This window comes from Chrysemys picta, chromosome 13, assembly GCF_011386835.1.
Source record: "Chrysemys picta bellii isolate R12L10 chromosome 13, ASM1138683v2, whole genome shotgun sequence".
Classification (NCBI taxonomy): domain Eukaryota; kingdom Metazoa; phylum Chordata; order Testudines; family Emydidae; genus Chrysemys; species Chrysemys picta.
In genome coordinates, this window is record NC_088803.1 from 27,202,064 (window position 1) to 27,222,672 (window position 20,609).

The window sequence follows — 20,609 nt, forward strand, 5'->3', positions numbered from 1 at the left end:
AGGACTTCACTGGAAAGGACCTGTTAGTCCTAAAGGCTAACCAGGTAGATGTGTGGCTGTGGTCTGACTATATGAGTTCTTCCAGTAGCAGCTGAGTCATACAGTCCCACTGAAGTCCCATAACAGCCAAAGTCAATGCACTGCAGGAAGCAGAACCCTTCTTTCTCCCCTGTTGTTTGCCTTCAGTCGTATAGGTGCTGGTAGCTGTAGGGAGGAACTAGATCTGGCACAAGTGAGCTGAGGACGAGGCCCATAATGTGCATGTGTTGAAGTGTGCTTTGATTTCATTTCGCTAGCCCTGGCCAATTGGAGGCCAAATGCCAGCTCTGGGCTACATGGATGTCTGTTCTTGGTTTTGCATAGGCTGTGAATTTGCTTTCAGCGTGGGCCAGGGAGGATGCAACAACAGCCAAATTCAAATGAAACCAGAAATAGCATCATCAAATGAACGTCAGGTTATAGGGAAAGAGCAAAGACCTGGACTGATATAGAGGTCAGCCTGGATAATGGAAACAAGCACAGGTACGGGTGCTGCAGGCAGGGGTTAGTACTGATTGTCAGGTTATAGACAGGGGTTAGCCATCTCTCCTATTCCTCTGTTATAACAAACCCAGATGCCTAGGGCTCTAGGTAATAGCACAGGGCTCACGGGCTGGGACAATTTTTATGAGAGATGGCACAAAGTTCTGTGTGAGATTGGAAGGGCCTGAATTACCAAACATCAGGAAAGCCAGGGTGCCCTGAAAATGTGATCGCATACGTGTGTACCTGGAATATGAAGGGCATTATAGACAGAACCATAGGAATTCTGCTCCATTGGGCTCTCAGCCCAAGAGCACCTTATTTAATTTTAAATCTGCAGAAGGGAAGCTGGTTTTGGTGGCAGTTGATTATTTGCTGGGTTCACACAATTAGTAAAACGAGGTTCTCCAGAATAACACAGGGTAAGTTCAGTAAATACATCGCTACCCCCACACAAGGCAGTCAGACAGAGACCCTCATACAGCTGGGCCACAAACCAACCACAGATAAGGGGGCTAGGAGAAAACTTCCCCTAGGAGCAAGTTATTCTGTACTTGTCCAGTGGGGTGGGGGGCGGCTATTTCACAGGCCACTGTCAAAGACATCTAGAGAGCAGGTGGGCCCCATGACTAATCTGGACAGGCAACTCTTGTGCTCCATTTCTTTATCTCCCTAAAGGCTTTCCCAGAGGCAGCATGAGAAGGAGGATGGGAAGGTTCAGAGCTCTTTTCCTCACAGCCGATGACATGTTTTTCTTTTCTTTGTCACTTTATTGGCAGACACCTCCATAGGGAAAGCACTAAATCTACTTTCCTACAGGCAGCTTGGGAACAGGGATAGGATACAATGTCCTGAGTACTCACCGTTCTTGTTGGCTCGTCGAAAAACCTGAAAAGAAAAACACAGAAGGTGTTGTAACAACACTGGGGATAGAGGGCATCGTCTTTTCATTCCTGCGCGAGCTGGCCAGGATTGTACCTGGGGTGGCTAACTCAAGCCACAGCCCATGCCACTGCAGACACACTGCTACTTTTAGAACACCAGCTGGAGCAGGGCTAGCATGTCTGCTTGCCCTGCCCACATGGGGAAGCAGCCTCCCTGCTGCTGTGTAGACACATCCTTGGAGTGTTAATTACCAATGTGGGATGGGTTTGCACAGAGGAGATTTTCCTTTGCAAACTATTCAAGCTGTTTCTCTCCTCCAATCTACAGAGCCCTGAGGATGCCTGTCTATGATTTAGCAAACTCCAGCATGTGCACAGAGCATCTTTTTGTTCCTCTGCTCGCTTTAGAGTAGCAAGCATGGAGGGATCCAAACTAGAAAGGACCAGATTGCAGCATGTGGCCTGCAACATGCAACAAGCACATGACCATAGTTGTTCCTTCAAAGTCTTCAATGTTTCAGCTCCTTTAAACAAAATAATTACCAGGACACCTAGCTCATATAGAGGGCTTTCCCCCCAGTAGATCTGAAAGTGTTTTACAAAGGAAGTCGGTATCATTGTGCCCATTTTACAGAGAGGGAAACTGAGGCACAAAGCAGTGATTCACCCATGATCACTCAGCCAGCGGTGGAGCCAGGAAGAGAACCCAGGTTTATTGAGGCCCATTCCAGTACAGTGCACTCTCCACCAAGCCACACTTGCTTAAAAAGACAACAGCATTAAGCACTTAGTGCAGCACCTCCCGCAATTCACCCATCAGAAAAATCGCTGAGTAACTGCACTAAGGAAATGGGACTTCCCTTCCCTATATGATCTTCCTTAACAGCAGCCCGCCCAGCAGCAAAACTCCTCCCCCTCTGGGGAGGGCAGAGCAGTAACTGATTCTGTGCCCACTACAACATGCATTTAAGAGTCAGTCTGGCTATGATGAAGGAGCTGGCTACAGAAAGTCAGTTTTCTGGCTAAAGTAATTCTGGATAATGGGGTAATCTGTTTCTTTGTTTCACGTCTGATACATTTTGTACTGATTTCTTTTGAGTCTGATGAAAGAATATGGATAATATTAGGCAGGAGGTGGAAAAGAAATTATCACTTGCTTTGACCTGCCACCCACACACCTCAAAAGCAGATGAGCTGAGCTAATGTTAAGGGGATCTCGCTCCACGCTTCATTCCTCTGGGATTGGCTGGTAATCAGTACACACTTGGCTGACTTCAGATGAATTTAGGAGGTTACAGTCTAGCCTGTTCATTTGTAAGTCACGTCAAAGATGCTGCAGTGTTATAATGTGCCGGGCTGTGAGTGCTCACGGCTGTATCGTGTTCGAGAGGTTATATCTGATCAAAGCTCGTGTGACTTTTAATCACATTATAATGAAAACGTAAAAAGGGAAATAACCTTACACTGAGAGGCAGTCACTTCACAGGCTGTGCTCCTCGGTAACGAAACAGTGTTAGAAGTCCTGCCCAAATGGAACAGACCTATGATCCATCCATGTGATAGCCCACCTTGGGCCATACACAACAGATCAATGACCCATTCTGTCAGCTAGCCCACTGTGGGCCATACACAACAGATCAATGGCCCATTCTATCTGCTAGCCAACCTTGGGCTACACCAGAGCAGACCAAGGACCCATTCCGTTGGCTAGCCCAACTTGGGCGAGACCAGAGCAGACCAAGAACCCATTCCGTTGGCTAGCCCAACTTGGGACATACACAACGGATCAATGACCCATTCCGTCGGCTAGCCCACCTTGGGCCAGACCAGACCAAGGACCCATTCTGTTAGCTATCCCACTTTGGTCCACACCAGAGCAGACCAATGGTCTATCGAATTCACTACTCTGGGTCCATCAGTGGTCAGTTCCTGGCGCTCCAGAGGAAGATGTAAAACCCACATAGCTCCCTGAGTTGGGCAATACCAGCCATGGGGGAATCGTTTACCACGTGCTATCTAACTAATCATCCCCACCACCACTTCCTGCAGTACAATCCCTGGGTGTCTTCTAGCCCTGCCCTCCTCATCTGATGGAACCCCATTACAAGGGGGCTGCTAGTTGGAAGCTAGCCAAAGCAAACTGAAAGTCAAATGTAGGGGAGACTAAAATCTCGAGATTTGTCCTGGAGGCTACTGAAGCCTCACAAAATACTGTCAAGCAAAATAGAGAGCAGGGAGGCAAGGTATAAAAACAGCTTGGTTACCTGGTGAAAGGGGTTATTCAAACTGAACAGTGATCGGTCTCAAAATGGAAATCCAACTTCAGTGCAGACAGTAGAAAGAAGCGTAAACTAGACTGTAAGTTCCTTGGGGCAAGGAACATTTTTTATTCAGTGTGTGCACAGGACCTAGCACAATGGGATCCTGGTCGAGGCTGGGCCTGCGAGGTGCTACCACAGTCCAAATAACTAGCGATGGACTGGGGACTCTCATGGCTTTATGGTAAGTGTGAGTCGGGGGTGTGTGTGCGCGCGACTGTGTGTGTTGTGCTGGGAGAATTGTATTGATTTGTGCGCAGCTTGTGTTATGCTATGAGATTCATGCTGATTTGTGCATGTGCAAATCAGCAGTGTGTGACATGAAGGACAATGTGTTTGCGGTATTGTGTGTGCTGGTTATGTTGTGTTGGTGGTTTTGAGGAAGTGTGGCGGCTGGCCCATCTGTGCATTCTCTCATACAACCAATGAAGCTGTGGTGTAAGAGTGGTGATTGATTGACTTACCTCTGATACCATCATGGTCTAGGACTCTTGGCATGGCAGAGACACATGCCTTGATGTTACAGAGTTATAATGTGTAAAGTTAAAATGGCTGAGAACCTAAAATTGGACAGTAACAGGCCATGAAACCCAGTGATGGGGGAACCCAGTGATACTCGGAACAAAAAGAGCTCTCAGCCATGCTGGTAGCTGCTTCCACCACTTCACACTGACTCAGACATTCCAGGCTTCGGAGTGACACACAGTGAGAAGCCCGGAATCTCATTGTAGAGACAGGTTTCAGTGTAGCAGCCGTGTTAGTCTGTATCCGCAAAAAGAACAGGAGTATTTGTGGCACCTTAGAGACTAACAAATTTATTTGAGCATAAGCTTTCGTGGGCTACAGCCCACTTCATCGGATGGAACAAATATATATACATACAGAGAACATGAAAAGGTGGAAGTATCCATAAGAGGCTAATTAATTAAGATGAGGTATTATCAGCAGGAGAAAAAAAACGTTTGTAGTGATAATCAAGATGGCCCATTTTAGACAGTTGACAAGAAGGTGTGAGGATACTTATCATGGGAAAATAGATTCAATATGTGTAATGACCCAGTCACTCCCAGTCTCTATTCAAACCCAAGCAAAGTCTGGCATTGCAGCAGGCCAAAGATGCACAGACATCTTCCTGGGCCACCTCCTGGGATTAAATAGGGCCCTTGGCCAACCAGAGGGCTGCAGGGCATCGCCATGCTGAGTCTCTTGGGCAGTACTTCCTGTATCAGCTGATAGCCACAGTGCTCCCTAGCTGGACTGCTCTATGACTTCCTGGTAGCACAGTCAGAACATCAGCTATCCTGACTTTGCAGATGGGAGTTCTAGTCCCTAGATTATTATAGTGCCTACTTGTGCTATTCCTTTTGTACTTGTCTTTAGCAATTTGTCTATGTTTCTACTTCCTGTAGGATTCCATTTTTGATTGTTAGGTCATTAAAGAGCTCCTGATGCAGCCACAGTGGCCTCTTAGTATTCTTCCTATCTTTCCTTCACACTGGGATGGTTTACTATTGCGCCTTTAATATTGTCTCTGAGAAACTGCCAGCTCTCCTGAACTCCTTTTCCCCTTAGATTTTCTTTAAGAACATCCAAACAGCCATAATGGGTCAGACCAATGGTTCATCTAGCCCAGTATCCTGTTTTCTGATAGTAGCCAATGCCACTACATGCACTGCTTCATAGCACTGCTTCGTGGCTGGATAGCCATCTGTCTTGGATAGTTTAGATGCAACAAATCCTGCATCTTGGCAGGGGGTTGGACTATCCTTAGTCATTTTTGTTGCCCTTCTCTGCACCTTTTCCAATTCTAATATATCTTTTTAAGATGGGGTGATGAAAACTGCACACAGCATTCAAGGTGTGGGTGTACCATGGATTTATATAGTGGCATTGGGATTTTTTTTCCTCTTTCTTCTCTTTGAATCCCTTCCGTCAGCTCAACAGCAATGATGGGGCCAAATGAAATCTTTCCACCACTTTCTATCTTGCACCAGCTTCACAGCTTCATTCTTCTTTAAACCTTTTAGTTCCATGTCATTCTTCACCAGGTCTATCCAACACATCCTCGGTCTTCCTCTATTTCTAGTTCCTTGCACTCTGGCATGTATTGCCACAGATCGTAACCTTTCCAGGTCCATTCCTGACATGTGTCCAAACCATCTCAGCCTCTTTCCTGAATCTTCTGTAACAGCGTTATTTCTTGGAGTTTGTTACAGTTTGCTTTTTCAGTGTCTACAATCTGTTGGTCTATGTGACTTCTTGTTAAAACCAGGTACTGTATCAGAAGATTGGAGGCTAGCAAGTATTGTCCCTATGTTCTAAAAAGTCTCTAGGAATGAACCTGGGAACTAGAGGCCAGTTATGAGTAGGAAGTGTGCTGGTCCCTTTCATACCCATCATTCTCTCTGTTGTTTGCATCCGTGCATGAACTAGGCCTCTGCATCTGAATGCCCAGCTTTTGTGGCTGTAACTCAGGTACCAGACAGAACATTTAGACGTCACAAGCCAAATTCTTTGCTGGGGTAAATGGGTGAAGAGCTCCATTGGAGTCAGAATTTAGCCCTTTGAAATGTTTTTTCACTTCTCTAAATTCCCCTTCTTTTGGTGCAAACACTGAGTTATTGTGAAAGTTTCCAGCTTCCATATGCATTCCTGCCCTCCATACTAACGTCCTGTAGGAAACTGCAGCTTGTCCCCTAAGAAACCCTTTGTCCTGTGGCTGGGGAGAGGGATTTTATTATGCTGGTCACACTCCCAACCCCCTGGCTTTTACCCGCCCCTCATCATGCTTCCCCTTAGCGAGCATGCGGAGCAGCTGATGCCTCAGCAGAAGGGTGCTGTTTGCAGCAGAACATGCACCTCTCCTCCCCATCTTGTGCTGCCGCAGGGATATAAACTAGCCCAGATCCTGCCAGTGTTAGGTAAGAGGTACCTATGGGATACAGGCTTTGAGTCAGGCCACGCTGTTCTGCTCTGGCTCTCTCAGATCCCATTAGGACTGGCTGATGCACTTCGGAGCTTTCCAGCCTACCACTCAATGAGGAAACCTGCATTTTCCTCCACTGGGGATTTCTCTGGATTTTAGAGCAAAGCCCTGCCCAGGTGGGGGATGGACGGGCTCTCTCCGCTTTGCTTTCCTGAGTGTTGATCTTTTCTGATTTTGCATTCATGGTCTCAGGGATGATAGAATCACAAAGGCAACATGCAAATGCAAGGGCCAGTCCTGTGTGTCCCTGGGCATGGAACTCACACTGATGTTTATGGGAGCTCTGGGCACGGATGGCTTGCAGGACTGGGTGCGCACTCGGGTGAGCAAAGAAGGCACCACCTTGTTCTGCACCTATTGAGTTCCCAGGGTGTGTGGGCACAAGTCCACCCATGTCTGAAGGCCCCTCACTCAGCATAAGGGGAGGAGCTACTGTGCCAAGAACTCAAATGAATTTGGGGGACAACAAATGATAAACCAGGGACAGGAGTGAGGGTTACAGGTTCAAAATCAGGGATCCTGAGGGGGACCTTGAGCAGAGAGCCCTGGACAGTGCCCACTGCTCCTCAAAGGTGTCTAGGGAGCCAGCAGACGCAGGGTGCTAGAACAATTTGTACAGCAGGGTGCTGAGAGCAATTGAACCAAACTGTAAACCCTGAATATGATGGAAACCACTTCAAGCCAGGAGGTGGTGCATCACCCCCAGCACCCCTAGTTTTAGCACCTATGAGTGGACGCGGCCCAGAGGAACTCTGCCCGGATACGTGAACCAAGGGAGGAATGGAAATAGTCCCACAGTCACAGAGCACTTCCCTGTTCAGCATCCTCCTCCTGGTTTTATCGGCCAGCACCAGGAGGAGGTTGACGAGTGGGGCCACAGACGAGGTGAGCATAGATCAGGAGGTGTGGGGAAAAGTGCAACCAGAACCTGAGGAGAAGTTTCTGGAGGAGCCAGCAAAGGGGCTACAGCCCGGCACATTTCAGGTAGGCATGTGCCAGGGTCTCTCATATGCCACGGGCAGGGCAGGGAGGGGGGTGAACCGTGCCAGGTACACACCCATGCTCACGGCTCCATAAAGGAGCTGCCAGCTGATATCCCCGGCGGGCCATGGGACCAGGGTGGAATACAGACTGGCCCACCGGGGTTCCTCACCCTCCACAGGAGGTAGAAGGTCCCACCACTTGGTGTCATGGCTGGACATGAGGGTGAAGAAATGGAATGTGCGGAGCACAAAGGTGTACATCTGTTCCCCAGGTGCGATTCAGAAATGAGCCAGCTGCAAGTCATGCAGCTGGCTCAGGTTATGCAAGGGGGATCGGGGGGCTCATGTGGCAAGGGGCCTATAACAAGATCTGGAGGGCCAGGGGTGGGTAGGAAGCACCCTCCTGCAAGACCCACTCAAGGAAGGGCCAAGAGGTGGGCAGTAAGGCTGCCCTCACCTCCTGGAGTAGGTGCCAGGGAGTATGAGGGGTAGAGAGCCCCATGCGCTGACTGAGCACCAGGGGATTCACCCAGTCCCCCCAGTCGTAGTCCAGGAGGTCTCCAATTCTGGTGGTTCTTGCCTCTGGCGAACCGAGGGGGACTCTGCCACCTGCACACCGAGCTGGGGGTTGTGTAGCAGGGGCTCCGTGAGGAGATCTGCCCCCTCGGCGGCCATCACGGACCTTGTCGCTGAGACCAGCTTCCAGGTCCAGAGGAGGTCCTGGTAGAAGACCGGCAGCTCAGAGAGGTCTCACCGAAGACCCCTCGGATGAAGACAAAAGAGCTGCCTGTCATATCGGAGCCCTCGGAGGTGGCGGAGGAAGGCGTATGCCAACATGCTCCATGCCAACTACCTGCAAAATAAAGGAGTCGCTGCAGGGCCTGGAGGCGGAAGACATGGACCTGGCTGCAAAGGCTGAGCAGGCCCTGTCCCCACTCCTCCATGGGAAGACTCAAAACCCCTGCAGGGACCCAGTGCAGTCCTGGCCCAAAGAACTCCAGAGCTAACCTCTGAAGCCAGGCCAGGATCCCCAGGGCCAGGGCCAGAGCACAGACAGAACCAGCTGGTTGAGCACCAGCACCCTCCCACCTTGCTCTGCAGGCACAGCAGCTGAGCAGTGTAGGGTCCTGGACTGGGGGGTAGGGGACACACCTAAGTGCTGCAGTGACTCTGCGGGGGCCCCTTTCCCCGAGTTAGTACCACGCTATGCCTCAGTTGAGGGTCCAGGGGTGCTGTGCTACAGGAGATGCTATCATTCCGATGGCACAGAAGGGCAACTCGAAGCTCGTGTTGTTAAAGGAGAGCAGTGGCTCTTGTCACAGAAGTTGGGTGTCGGCTGTTGTGTCCCAGCCATGGTCCAGTTTAGGTAATCACAGTCTGCCTGTGTTAAACTCTCCCCCTGTTGTGTGACTTGGACACAATCATCTTCTTGCCTTCCAAGCTTAGCCTGCTCGGCTATGTTGCTTTTTGATGTTAAACATTTACCACACTCCAGCCCAGGGGAGCTGCAAGGCAGGGAGTGGTGAAGCAATCCCAATCAGGTTCCCTAGACAGCCTTTGATATGGAAGATACTATAGAAATCATTCCTATTTTAAATGAGATGCACAGGGCAGGTCAAGTGAGCTCTCACTCCAAACCAAACCAGACCGAGAGCTACAAACCGATCAGCATCAGCCTGAAAACAACTTTGATTTAAGACCAAATAAAACAGAAAAAAACCTCTGAACTTCTGCAGTGCCGGCTTGTACAGCCCCCCAAACCTCCCAGTTGGTCTCCAGCCGCAGACACAAGCACCTTTAGGAAGCATCACTCGGCTGTATGTGATGGAGCCAGGCATACTACACTGTCGCCTCCAGCGTCTGCATTGGCTCCCAACTTGCTGACACTGCGAGGGGTATGCCTGCCGTTGGTTGTGTTCTGCAATGCCCTCTCCAGCTAGGGCAGATGAGATACAGCCTCTCTCACTATACAGGCTGGTGAGAGTTGCATTCCCTGGAAGCAGTGTTGTCTAGTGGCTAGAGCACCAGCCTCGCACTCAGGAGAGCTGGGTTCTCTTCCTAGCTCTGCTGCTGGGTCACCTTGAACAAATCACATGCCTCAGTTTCCCTAGCTATAAAATGGCAATGATGATTTTACGCTCCTTTGCAGAGCACTTTGAGATCTACTGAAGGAAAGTGCTATTAGTATGAGCAGTCGGAATAATCCTGTTTTAATGAATCTTCCAATTATTACTTATTAGTAGTAGCCAATTTGTGCCTTGTGGTAGTGCCCAAAATACCCAGGCGGGATCAGGGCCCCGTTGTGCTGAGTGCTGCCCACCCACAGGACTAAGTCAGACCCTACCCAGCCAGGCCCAGGATCCAGAGGATGTGAGAGTCTGAGGGAGCATGCAGGACATTCTCATTGGGGGGGTCGCTGAGGTCAGAAATTCAGACCAGCTGGACTGGCTATGGCTAAATTTGCCGCTCTCCGCCCTTTCCTAGCCAGCCCCCAGCTCAGAGCTACTTTGCAGCCATGCCGATGTCTGTGATTAAGGAATGAGCATAAAGCTTCAGTGTATCTCCCGGAGTTCACTGGGCTCATTCCTGTGTGCTGGGAAAGCCAGAACTACAGGAGACTTTCCCTGCACGACCCCGTGTTCCTGAATCTGAGCAGCGTGAGTCAGTACAAGGGAGGTGTTTAATGCTGGGAAGCATGGATTGAACGGGGACCAAGAGGACGGCACAAATGCAGCTAACAATCTTCACAGCCACGTTTGATCTTTTCAAAGCATCTCCTCTTTTTGGGCTAACTTCTCTGATCCATCCGCTCTGGGGAGCCCTGGGTTTGGCCTCAGCAGCTCTGAGGTGCATAGCCGGGGGGTGGAACATTGGCCACTGTGGATCCTGTCCACATGCAGCTATTAAAGAGGAGTGCGGGGACTTGTGGCCCACAAACCATTTCCCTCCCTGAGTAAATGTTTGGGCTTTATTTATTGCAGTCACAAAGGACACAGCACAAGCCTGTTCTCTGGAGTGAAAGCAAACTCTCTGCTGGATGCCAAAGCCGCAGAGTGGGAGCAGTGTGCACCCAGCCACTGCTGCATCTTGCATTTCCAGTTTCCATTCTGCTGAGCTCAGCACCTGTAGCGTAGCTAACGGGGTGCAGGGGAAGCAGCCGCTTCCCCTCAGCACATGTTCCATAAGCGGCGCCTTGCCAAAAGCGGCCGGAGGAGCGAGGGGGGGTGCAGGCTGGCGGCCCGCAGTGCGGCAGGCAGCCATGGGGGGGCGGCGGGCACGGCTGGAGGAGCGGGCGGGGGGCCACGGGGGTGGCACGGCAGGGCCGGAGGAGCCATGGGGGGGGGAAGGACCAAGGCTCTGTGCCTTCCCATGTAACCCATTTGTGCTAATCAACGAGCCTTACCGGGCATCTCTCTGAGCATTAGCTCCTCACTCAGGCCCCTTCTTGGTTGAGATGCCAGCGGTTTGCCACGGCTGTTACAGCACTGAGGAGAATGGGGAAATTTACCCCTGTGCAGGGGGACAGCAGCATGTGGTGCCCCATTCAGCCCTCCTGCACTCACAGCCCCCCCAACATTTCCAGCCTCTCCCAGAGCTATCTGCCCAGTCCCCCACATTCCCAGCCTCCCCCAGAGCTCCCCACCCAGACCCCACATTCCCAGTCCCTCCCTGAGCTCCCCACCCAGCCCCCCACGTTCCCAGCCTCTCCCAGAGCTACCCATCCAGCCCCCCCCCCACATTCACAGCCTCTCCTGGCGTTCCACACCCAGCCCCCCACATTCCCAGCATCTCCCAGAGCTCCTCTCACAGCCCCCCACATTCCCAGCCTCTCCCAGAGCTCCTCATCCAGCCCCCAAATCCTGGCCTCCCCCAAAGTGAACCCTGAAACCCAGGCTGCTCTGCATGCTCCCTGCCTACCCCGCCCCAAATCCCATCCTCTCCCAGACTGCCCCTGAAATCCCAGCGTCATGTGGAAGAAGCTGTGAGGGAGGCTCATCTGCTGTGGGCCGAGGGAACATTCTGCTTGTTCCCTCCAGGTCTCTGGGCCAATGGGGATGCATCCCTGGGCCAGGCATTCAGGCTGCTATAACCACCATCAGTACCAGATCCAGCTTTATACCCGTCCCTTGCCCCTCCCACACCGCCTCCAGCTTGTGCTCCCCTCAACCCTCTTCCTCCACACAAGGGGAACAAAGTGGCTCTTTAAAAGCCCTGTTCCCCCACCTGCCCCTCGCCCCCGTGCTGCTCTCCACCCCCACAGGGAGAGCTCCCACATGACTCCAGGGGAGCCCTCCACATCCCCCAAGGAAGCTCTCACCTCTCCCTTTGCGGTGGCCCAATGGTTTACCTCACCTACTGTCCAGTGCACACCTCACAGGGGAGTTAATCCGTGAGCTCTGGGCATAGGGTGCTTTCCTGGGGGGTGGGAAACCCCAGCTCACACCCCCGCTCTGGCACAGACCCGCAATGGATTCTTTCAATTCACTGAATGTGCAAAACAAATTTCAGAACTGGATTCTCCCCAAACTGAATTTGGTTTTACAAACCTGCCGCCAATCCCAAAAATCAATGCTTGGCGAGTGCGGGCTGGCGCTGCCATAGGAGAGTTCCTGGCTGTCATTACCTGGGAAAGGCTCTTCCTGCCAGGAAAACTTGGCAGCATCTGCCCCACGTCAGCTGTTTTTGCCCCTCTCATTTCTCTCTTGGCTTCTTGCTGATTTTTTTTAATGCTGAACTCCCTCCTCCACCTCTGTCCCATGGGTGCACCTGAGTAACTGCCTAGACAACTGTACTCAGTCTGGTGGCATCACCTAACAAACTGCTGGCATCACCTTACCAATTGCTGTTTGTCCTTTGTATTCACAGTCTGATGCCCTCTTATTAAACAGACACTGGCTTGGCAACTGCCTTCTCTTCTGATTTGCATCCCTTCAGGGAGCAAGACTAGGCTAGGAGCCTGACTGTATGCAGAGAGCCAGGGCTCACAGAGATGCATCCTGATCACACTGCAGACTGTTCTGTGTCCACAGCACTTTGAGATGGGAAGGATCCTTATGGGAAAAAATGCCTTAGAATGCAGCAGGCATCAAAAAGAGAAGCCCTTCTATAGACATTTCTCTGGAAGCCTATGAAATGGCTCTAAAACCCTACAGAACTCAGTAGAGAATGAAATCCTTTCCATGGGTCTTTATTAACCATCCCATAGAATTCCAGAGCAGGGGGAGATTTCTCTCCTCAATTCTGTAAGGTGATGCAAAATAGCCATAGAAAATTGAAACCTTTCTCCGGGTGGTTTGATTTGTCCTCCAGAGGGGAATGTGGCCTATTGATTACATGAGAGGACTGGGTGCTAGGACTCCTGGGCTCTGCTACTGACTCACTGTGAGATCTGGACCAAGTCACCTCACCTTTCTGTGGTTCCATTTCTCTGTCTGTCAAACACAACTGGTAAACCCTATGTACAGCACCTCCCAGGGTGCTACAGGGAGATTTGCAGGGTGCCTGGAGACACTCCCAGTATATAAGAGCTGTATGTGCAAAGTCTTATTAGCTAGAGCTAGATCTGAGCCCTAACGCGCGCTAAGCGGGAAAGGCGGTCTTGTGATTAGGATACCAGCCTACAACTTAGTTCAATTCCTGGCTGTGCTACTGACCCTCTCTGTGTTCTTGGGCTCGTCACTTAATTGCTCTGTGCCTCGGTTTTCCCCTTCTGCAAAGTGAGGATGTACTTCCCAATCACAGGGGTGCCGTGATGATAAACTCATTCGTGTTGATGGGGCACTCGGACCCTGTGGCACGGGAGGTACAAGAGTCCCCAGATAACTCTGCACCTGAACTTAGGGGAAGGTCAATTCCAGATCCAAATGCTCTAACTGGTCCCTGACTCTACAATGAGTCAAACCTCCCCCCGACATCCAAACTCTGCAGGATTTGATTTGTCTGGTTCAGGCCCATCTCTTTTATTACCCCTGCTCTCAGCACCTATTTTATTACATGTACATGTATCAGTTCTCTTCCACCTTTCAGCCACTAACCAGACCAGTTCCCCATCACCACCACCACCGCCCTTGCAACTCACCCCAGTGCCTCCTGTGCCTAGGAATCCTTGAAATGAGACCTAAGTGCTGCAAGTCCCTTGTGCAGACCCTGAGCATTGGGGTGAAAGTCACTTTGGAAGCAGGGTGGCTCTCCCACAGTCTTGCTGCTGCATTTACAATGATCCTGTCTTGCTCAGAACAGCGGCCAGTAGTTAGGGGAGGAAGGAAGGAGTTTTCCTTTGGTGGAGCTACAAGGTCTCCTGCTTTGTACAGCATATTTTGAAATCACATCAAGCCAGGAACCATCTATGAGTTTAGGGCTAATCTGTGAGTATCTGAGTCCCTAGAGAGCCCTGAGCAGGATTCAGAGCTCGGAGGCAAGTGCCTATTTCTGATCTCCATATACTCCAAAACCGGCACAGCTCTATTAAAGTCAATGGAGCAACGCCAATCTACACCAGCGGCAAATACAGCCCCTCCCTCAAAAACCATCCATCAGTGCTGACCTGGGGGTTGATACAACAACAGGTGGATGAACCTCTTTTGCCTGTTTCCCCTTCTTTATCACTTCCCAAAAAGAAAGATCAAGCAACAGCTTAAGAACCTCCGGAGGCAGCGATCCCAAGGCCTCTCGGGATGTTACATGGGGTCTGTGCTTGCTAGGCATTCAACCCATGTATTGGTCAATAAAAACCAATCAAACACTGTCTCTCCTCATTATCTGTCTGACAGCTGATAACTCTGTTAGAGTGCAGGCTGGGTGTGAGAAGCAAACCCAGCTCCCCCCCCCCCCATGTGAAGCATGAGGCCTTCCTTGCTGTGAGCCACTGCAGGGATGAAATCTGACAGGTGAAATGATAACCTGCCATCCCACCACAGCTAGATTCCTTGAGAACAAAGCACACTAATAATAGGAACCCTAATTAGTGCTGTCTTGATGTCTTCAAATGGCCTAGAGAATGGCAATCACAATCCTCTCCACGCAGCCCAAATTAGCCCCTGGCTAGGCAGTTAGCGAGTGGGTTTTTTTCCATTTTGTAAAGTTCTATTTTAAGTGCTGTGGGAGGGACCGCATTGTTAAAGGAAGTTACTTTTTTTAATTAAATTCCTGAAGCAGATATATTTTTCCCCTTTAAAAATAATGGTTTGTTTTGAATACTCAGCCTCTTTCGCCAGTAGGGGCCTAATCCTGCCACCTTTCCTCATGCAAATTGGTGCCCTCATTTCATGTCTGAGTGAGAGATGCTCACCTGAGTAAGACTTGCAGGACTGGGCCCTACCTGAGACTGAGGGAAAGACCCAGTGCCAGGGAAGCTGCACTTCATTTGCAGGGCTGGTAATGACCTCCGCTCCTGGACTCTGCGTAATGTCACATATGACACACAACACAGTGGGAAGTACTACTGGGCTGCTGTTTGCCCATCTGTAGAATGGGTATAAGAGGTCATGTGACGTGCCAAAGATCATACAGCGCGTCAGGGGAAGAGCGGGAATGAACCCCAACACCCTGATTTGTCGCATGGCTGTACAAACCCAATGGCTCACCATAGTGGCTCTGGATCAGTGTTTCCCATCATTAGTCTGTTATGTCCCAGCCAGAGGCGGATTAAGGTTTCGTGGGGCCCTGGGCCAGAGCAAGTGGGGGGCCCCTCCCAACTCTTTCCACTTGCACTCCCGCCCTGTTCCGCCCCTTCTGCCTGTGGTCCCACCCACGACCCCACCCCATTCTGCCCCTTCCCCCATGGACCCACCCTGTTCCATCCACAGTTCACCACATTATGCCCCCCCACTGTGCCCCCCACAACCGTTTGCTCCTTCTCTCCCCACCCCCTACATCCCCAAGACTGGAGAACCTCTGTCCCCCCACCACAGCCCCGGGGTCACAGCAGGGAGTGAGAGCTCCCCAGCCCTGAGGCCGTGGCAGGGAGCTAGAGCTCATCCAGTCCTGGGGCTGCAGCTGGGGGCTGCGTGCTGGGGCTTGCCCCACCTACCTGCCCAACACTCCTGCCAGGGAGCGGGGTCAGGGCATGGGGGACCCTCAATTGGCCTGGGCTCCCAGGCACAGGCCCCGTTGGCCCAGTGGCTAATCCGCCACTGGTCCCAGCCCCAGTCTCCATTCAGTCATCCTAATCACTCAATAGTGCAGGAGCAGTGCTCACAGCTGCTCCAAATACTCCATCGCTCGGGGGTTGGTAAGTGCAGGGTGGAAATGGACCTGTGTTTTTCTCACTTGGTTGTGGCTGAGTCTTTAGTTGTGTGCAGAAGGAAATAATGTTCTGATGTGCGCCTTGCCTTCTAGCTATGCAATCCTCCCCAGAGGCTCTCTGGGGTACTGGGACAGGGATGCCTAAGAACAGAATACTGGAGAATGAAATGCCTGTCCTGGACTCCTGCTGACAGCGGGAGATGGGGTAGGTGGGACCTCTCAGGGCCTTCCCATCTCTAACTTCTCTGGTTCTCTGAAGGCATTTTTTAATTATTCCAATTGGCTCCTCGGATGGGAGGAGCTGTAGACACACAATGATTTTTATTGTCACAAACCTCTGGTCACCCTTGTCAATGAGAAGCACAGAGCAACCGCTCCAAACTTCAGCGTCACTCTTCCAGCATGTTCTCTAGCACCAGAACTAAAGGAGGGTCTCCGCCAGCTGTGAGCAGTGTGGGACTCATGACACACAGCTGGGCAGTTGTTGTCCCACCCAGCACAGGGCAGTAATTTCCACATAAACCACCCATATCCAAGGCCGGCTCTAACTTTTTTGCTGCCCCAAGCAGCAAAAAAAAGCGCCGCCCCGCCGAGCCCCCCACACACCGAGCGCCGCGCCGCCGGAACCCGCCCCCCCCGCTGAGCGCCGCCGGAAACACACCCCCCCAGCCCCGCCGCGCACCGCGCCGCCGGAGCACCCCCCACCGAGCGCCGCACCGCCGGAGCACACCCCCCGCGCGGAATGCCATGCCGCGCCGTGCTGCCCCCTCCCCCCCCGCCACCCCAAGATTGGCCGCCCCTTACCAGGTGCCGCCCCAAGCATGTGCTTGGTTGCCTGGTGCCTGGAGCCGGCCCTGCCCATATCAGTAAGATTACACACCCGTATACCCAGTACAAGCATAGTTATTAATTTATATTTTACAAGGTGCCTGCCCTAGATGGACATTCCCCATGTTTCAAATCCATGGATGAGCCCTCCTTTGCACATTGGAGAAACACCATGACCACCTCTCTCATCTATTTTGGGACCTGTCAAAGGGCTAGGCCTGCCCTGTATAATCCCACACTGGCCAAGCATGGCTCTGCACCACCCTTCTCCAGCTTAGCCTCTCCATGGCTCCTTAAATAAACACCACTAGTCCAGAGTCCTTAACACATTCCCCCTCTGGGCCTAATTTATTTATATAGAAATCAAAACAAACTCAGTCCTGGAGCTTCTCCCCTCCCCTCCCCCCCGAGGATCCTCCTCTCCCCTTGGCCAACCACCTTTTTCCCCTGGGAAAGCTTATTGTGTTGGGCAAATGTTGTCTGCTTAAGTCCCCACACTCCTCATATATTTGTCCAGTATTCCTACGTGCGTGTAGCAGGGTAGTTACCCGCTCCTGCCCTGCGGGGCTAGAAACAGCCCAGGAGAGGGCTGTGCCTGGGGCAAGAAGCCTGGGCTCATTGGGGGAAAGTAGGCTCAGCTGGGGCCATGCCCCAATCAGGCCCAGCTGGCCCCTATAAAAGGCTGTGAGCCAGAGGCCCAGGCAGTCTCTCTCTGTAGAGAGGAAAGCCCCAGGCCGCAGGCCTAGTAAGGCCTATTAGGTACTGGGTTGCAGGGGGCAGCCCATGGGTAGGCAGAGGCAGCAGGTCTGAACCCCCTTTGTCTGTGATGAGTGGCTTACACTGCAGTCTGCCCCAGTGAGCAGGGGGCTAGACAGGGACTGGCAGTAGCCTAACAGTGAGGTGAAGTGGGGATAGTGGGTGGGGGTTCCCCTGGGAGGGGGAGACCCTGAGGGTGTGAGGGGTTACTGCCAGAGGAGGAGCATCCCAGGTAAAAGGGGCACCAGGTCCAGGGAGGGACACGGGGGACAACGGCAAATGGATCACTGGCCTGCAGAGGGCGCTCCTGGGTTGAAGAGCTAATTCCCATGGATGACCAGCAGGAGGTGATGCAGGGGTAAGTCCAATTGCTACAGTGCGCTATTTCCCTTGACTTCCTTTGACAAAATGTCAGAGCTAACATTTTCATTCTTAAATTGACTGGCGTTTCTCCAGTAGCTACCTGCATCGCATGCAGTGGTGTCATGAGAAATGCACACCCTGCAATTCATAGTGCTTGAGCTTGAATTGACTAACTTTTTCACCTCCACTCCAGACAGAGAACTAAAAGCTTGACACCAATAATCTATGACTGAGCTTAATGATGCTTTATAGCATCCTCAACACCTTCGTATCTGCTCCCCAGTTAATCCCAGAAATACCTGTAAGTAGATTAATCCTACCTTTACATTTCTTGTAATACTTTCTGTTCCAAGTTCATTATCGGACAGTACACCCAGAAATTGAAAACAGTTAACTAGTACGCCTGTTCCTCACAAAGATATCAGTTACACTCCTCGCTAATCAGTCTTCTGGTGAAGAGAATTCTCTTTGTTTAAAGTGATTGAAAATTTAAATCCTCAAAGCAGCTCCCCATTCTGAGACCTCCCTGTGTGCTTCATTGATTCTCTCCCCGGCCACTTTAATTCTCCTGTGTTTAACCCACAGCACACAATCATCCACAAAGTCACCCCATTCATTTGGGGGAGAGCCCCAGCTTGCTCTTCCTCCTTCCCTCTTGGTATAGCCCAGGTGCTTTCCCTTAAGCCTAAGTGGGCAGGTAATCAGTCACAGGTGCACTGAACCCCCGCCCGCTCTTAAAGAGCCCACCATCCTGTTATAGGACTGTGTATTTTGACAGTCTCCCTTAGATGCTCTTGTTGCTGCCTTCCCTCAAAGCAGGTAATGCTGGGTCTCTCTCCAGAGCCGCTATCTGGCATTTTTCACTGCCAGCCACAGCCCTGGTCACTGCATTGAGAATCTGTCAACTGAATATACTGGGGATGCTGAAGGGGAGACAGCAAGTGCTGAAGCAACAGCCATTTCTTTATTAAGCTCCCTATGAATTGATTCAGTGCCTTGGGAGCTCTCAGCTCCTCCACCTCCACAGGGCGAGATGATGTCCTCCGCTCCTGGACTCTCAGATGTGATGGCTCCAGGGAATGAAAATAGGAACCCACATTACTGCAGGGCAACATCCCAGAGTCTGACCAAGAACCAGGGAGTCTGAGAGCGGGACTGAGACTGAGACGCACAGGAAGGAAAATCTCTAACTTAATCATAACAACAGAGAGGTCAGGGCCGATTCTGGCAGAGCAGATGGAAGATAAACCAGCCTTAAAAATCCAGGTTTAGATCTGATGGACAATGAACAGAGAGGCAGGGAGAGAACAAGGAAAGGATTTCAAGAAAGCAGCAGCCTCACCATAGCTTTGTTACAATGGCTGAGGAGCACAGCTCTACCCTTCCCACGGGGCCTGGGCTCATTAGTTTGTCTTCTGGTTGCAAAGTAGGCCTGGGAGAAGCACCAGGCAGGCACTACAGTGATTTTCTCAGAAGGGTCAGGAAAGTGACTAACCTGGCACCGTCTTGCTCAAGTGACCTGCTCCCCATGTGCACTCAGAGTCAAGTGATCTGATGAATTAGTGAGGAAAGGAGGTTTTAGTGCCTTCTGTTTCCTTCCTGCCCTGGGACAAGGAGCTGGATTCCATTCGCGCTCTCACATTATCAGCAGAATTGCGCTGAATGCAGAACCATTATCATTAACGACAACACATGACGTCCGAGAGAACTCGGCTTGATTCTCAGATCCCAGGGTTGGCAGTCACCACAGCCTCTTTTCAACTTGTTAACTGGGGCGCTTTCACACAGAGTCATAGTGCTGAAGCCCTGGAGTGCAGAAAAGTCTCCCAGGCACTGGAGATGTTCAGAAGTGGAAATATACTGCAATAAAAACACTGTACTTCAAACTCAATCAGTTCCTTTAGCCAAAGATCGGAAAGCGCTTTCCAAAAATAAATAAAATTATCCTTGAAACCTCTCTGTAGGTCATACGCTTCGGTGCGATCCATAATTTGGGGGGGGGGGAGCGGGGCAGGGGGAATGAGAAGTTTCCAACTCCCCATACTTGAAGAAAGGGAGAGAGCAGAGTTGCCAAAACTTCTGGCAAGGATTCACATGAGACTAGGAAATGATCTTTACGTTGGGTACAATCTTCCAAAGTGCCTGAGGAAAGTCACTTCTAGGGGCTACTAAGGGGCTGTGGAAAATCCCACCCATTGTGCAGAACACTGGGCATTCAAGAAACTAGAATTCAAAAGCAGTGAGGAAAATAGGCTGCTGCCTTAATGAATCTCCCTGTTGATGAGGGGGCAGAACATGCTGAGGGAAGGGTCAAGGCTCATCTGGGAAAATTACAGAAAAGGAGGAACAGGGAAAAGATTAGAAAAAAACCTCCCTGGCCGTCCTGTATGGACATCTCATCAGCTATTGCATCTCTGCCACCGCCCCAGCTGGAAGGTTCTGTCCAGGGCCGGCTCCAGGCACCAGCCAAGCAAGCTGGTGCTTGGGGCGGCAGCTTGTAGGAGGCGGCATTCCGCCCAATCCTAGGGTGGCATGGCTGCTTTTTTGTTGTTGTTGTTCCGCTTCGGCCACCCTGTAGGGGGCAGCGGCATGGAGGACAGGAGCGCCCTGCAGCAAGCCTGGCAGGGTAGCCCGCGTCCTTCCCTCCCAGCCGACCGGAGGGTGCGGAGCCCTCCCGGCAGGCGGCACGGCGGGAGGGGCCGCGTGGCAGCACTCTGCTGAAGCT

General features: G+C 51.4%; 1 protein-coding gene across 3 annotated transcripts in view; it reads right to left on the reverse strand.

Moving 5' to 3' along the window:
* NECAB3 (N-terminal EF-hand calcium binding protein 3) overlaps nt 1–20,609 on the reverse strand; it is a 137,050-nt gene that overhangs the window by 98,381 nt on the left and 18,060 nt on the right. For all 3 annotated transcript variants that reach the window (XM_065565711.1, XM_065565710.1, XM_065565709.1), the window contains exon 2: nt 1,386–1,410. In XM_065565711.1, coding sequence (XP_065421783.1) covers nt 1,386–1,410 — 25 coding nt within the window. The remainder of the gene's footprint in view (nt 1–1,385; nt 1,411–20,609) is intronic.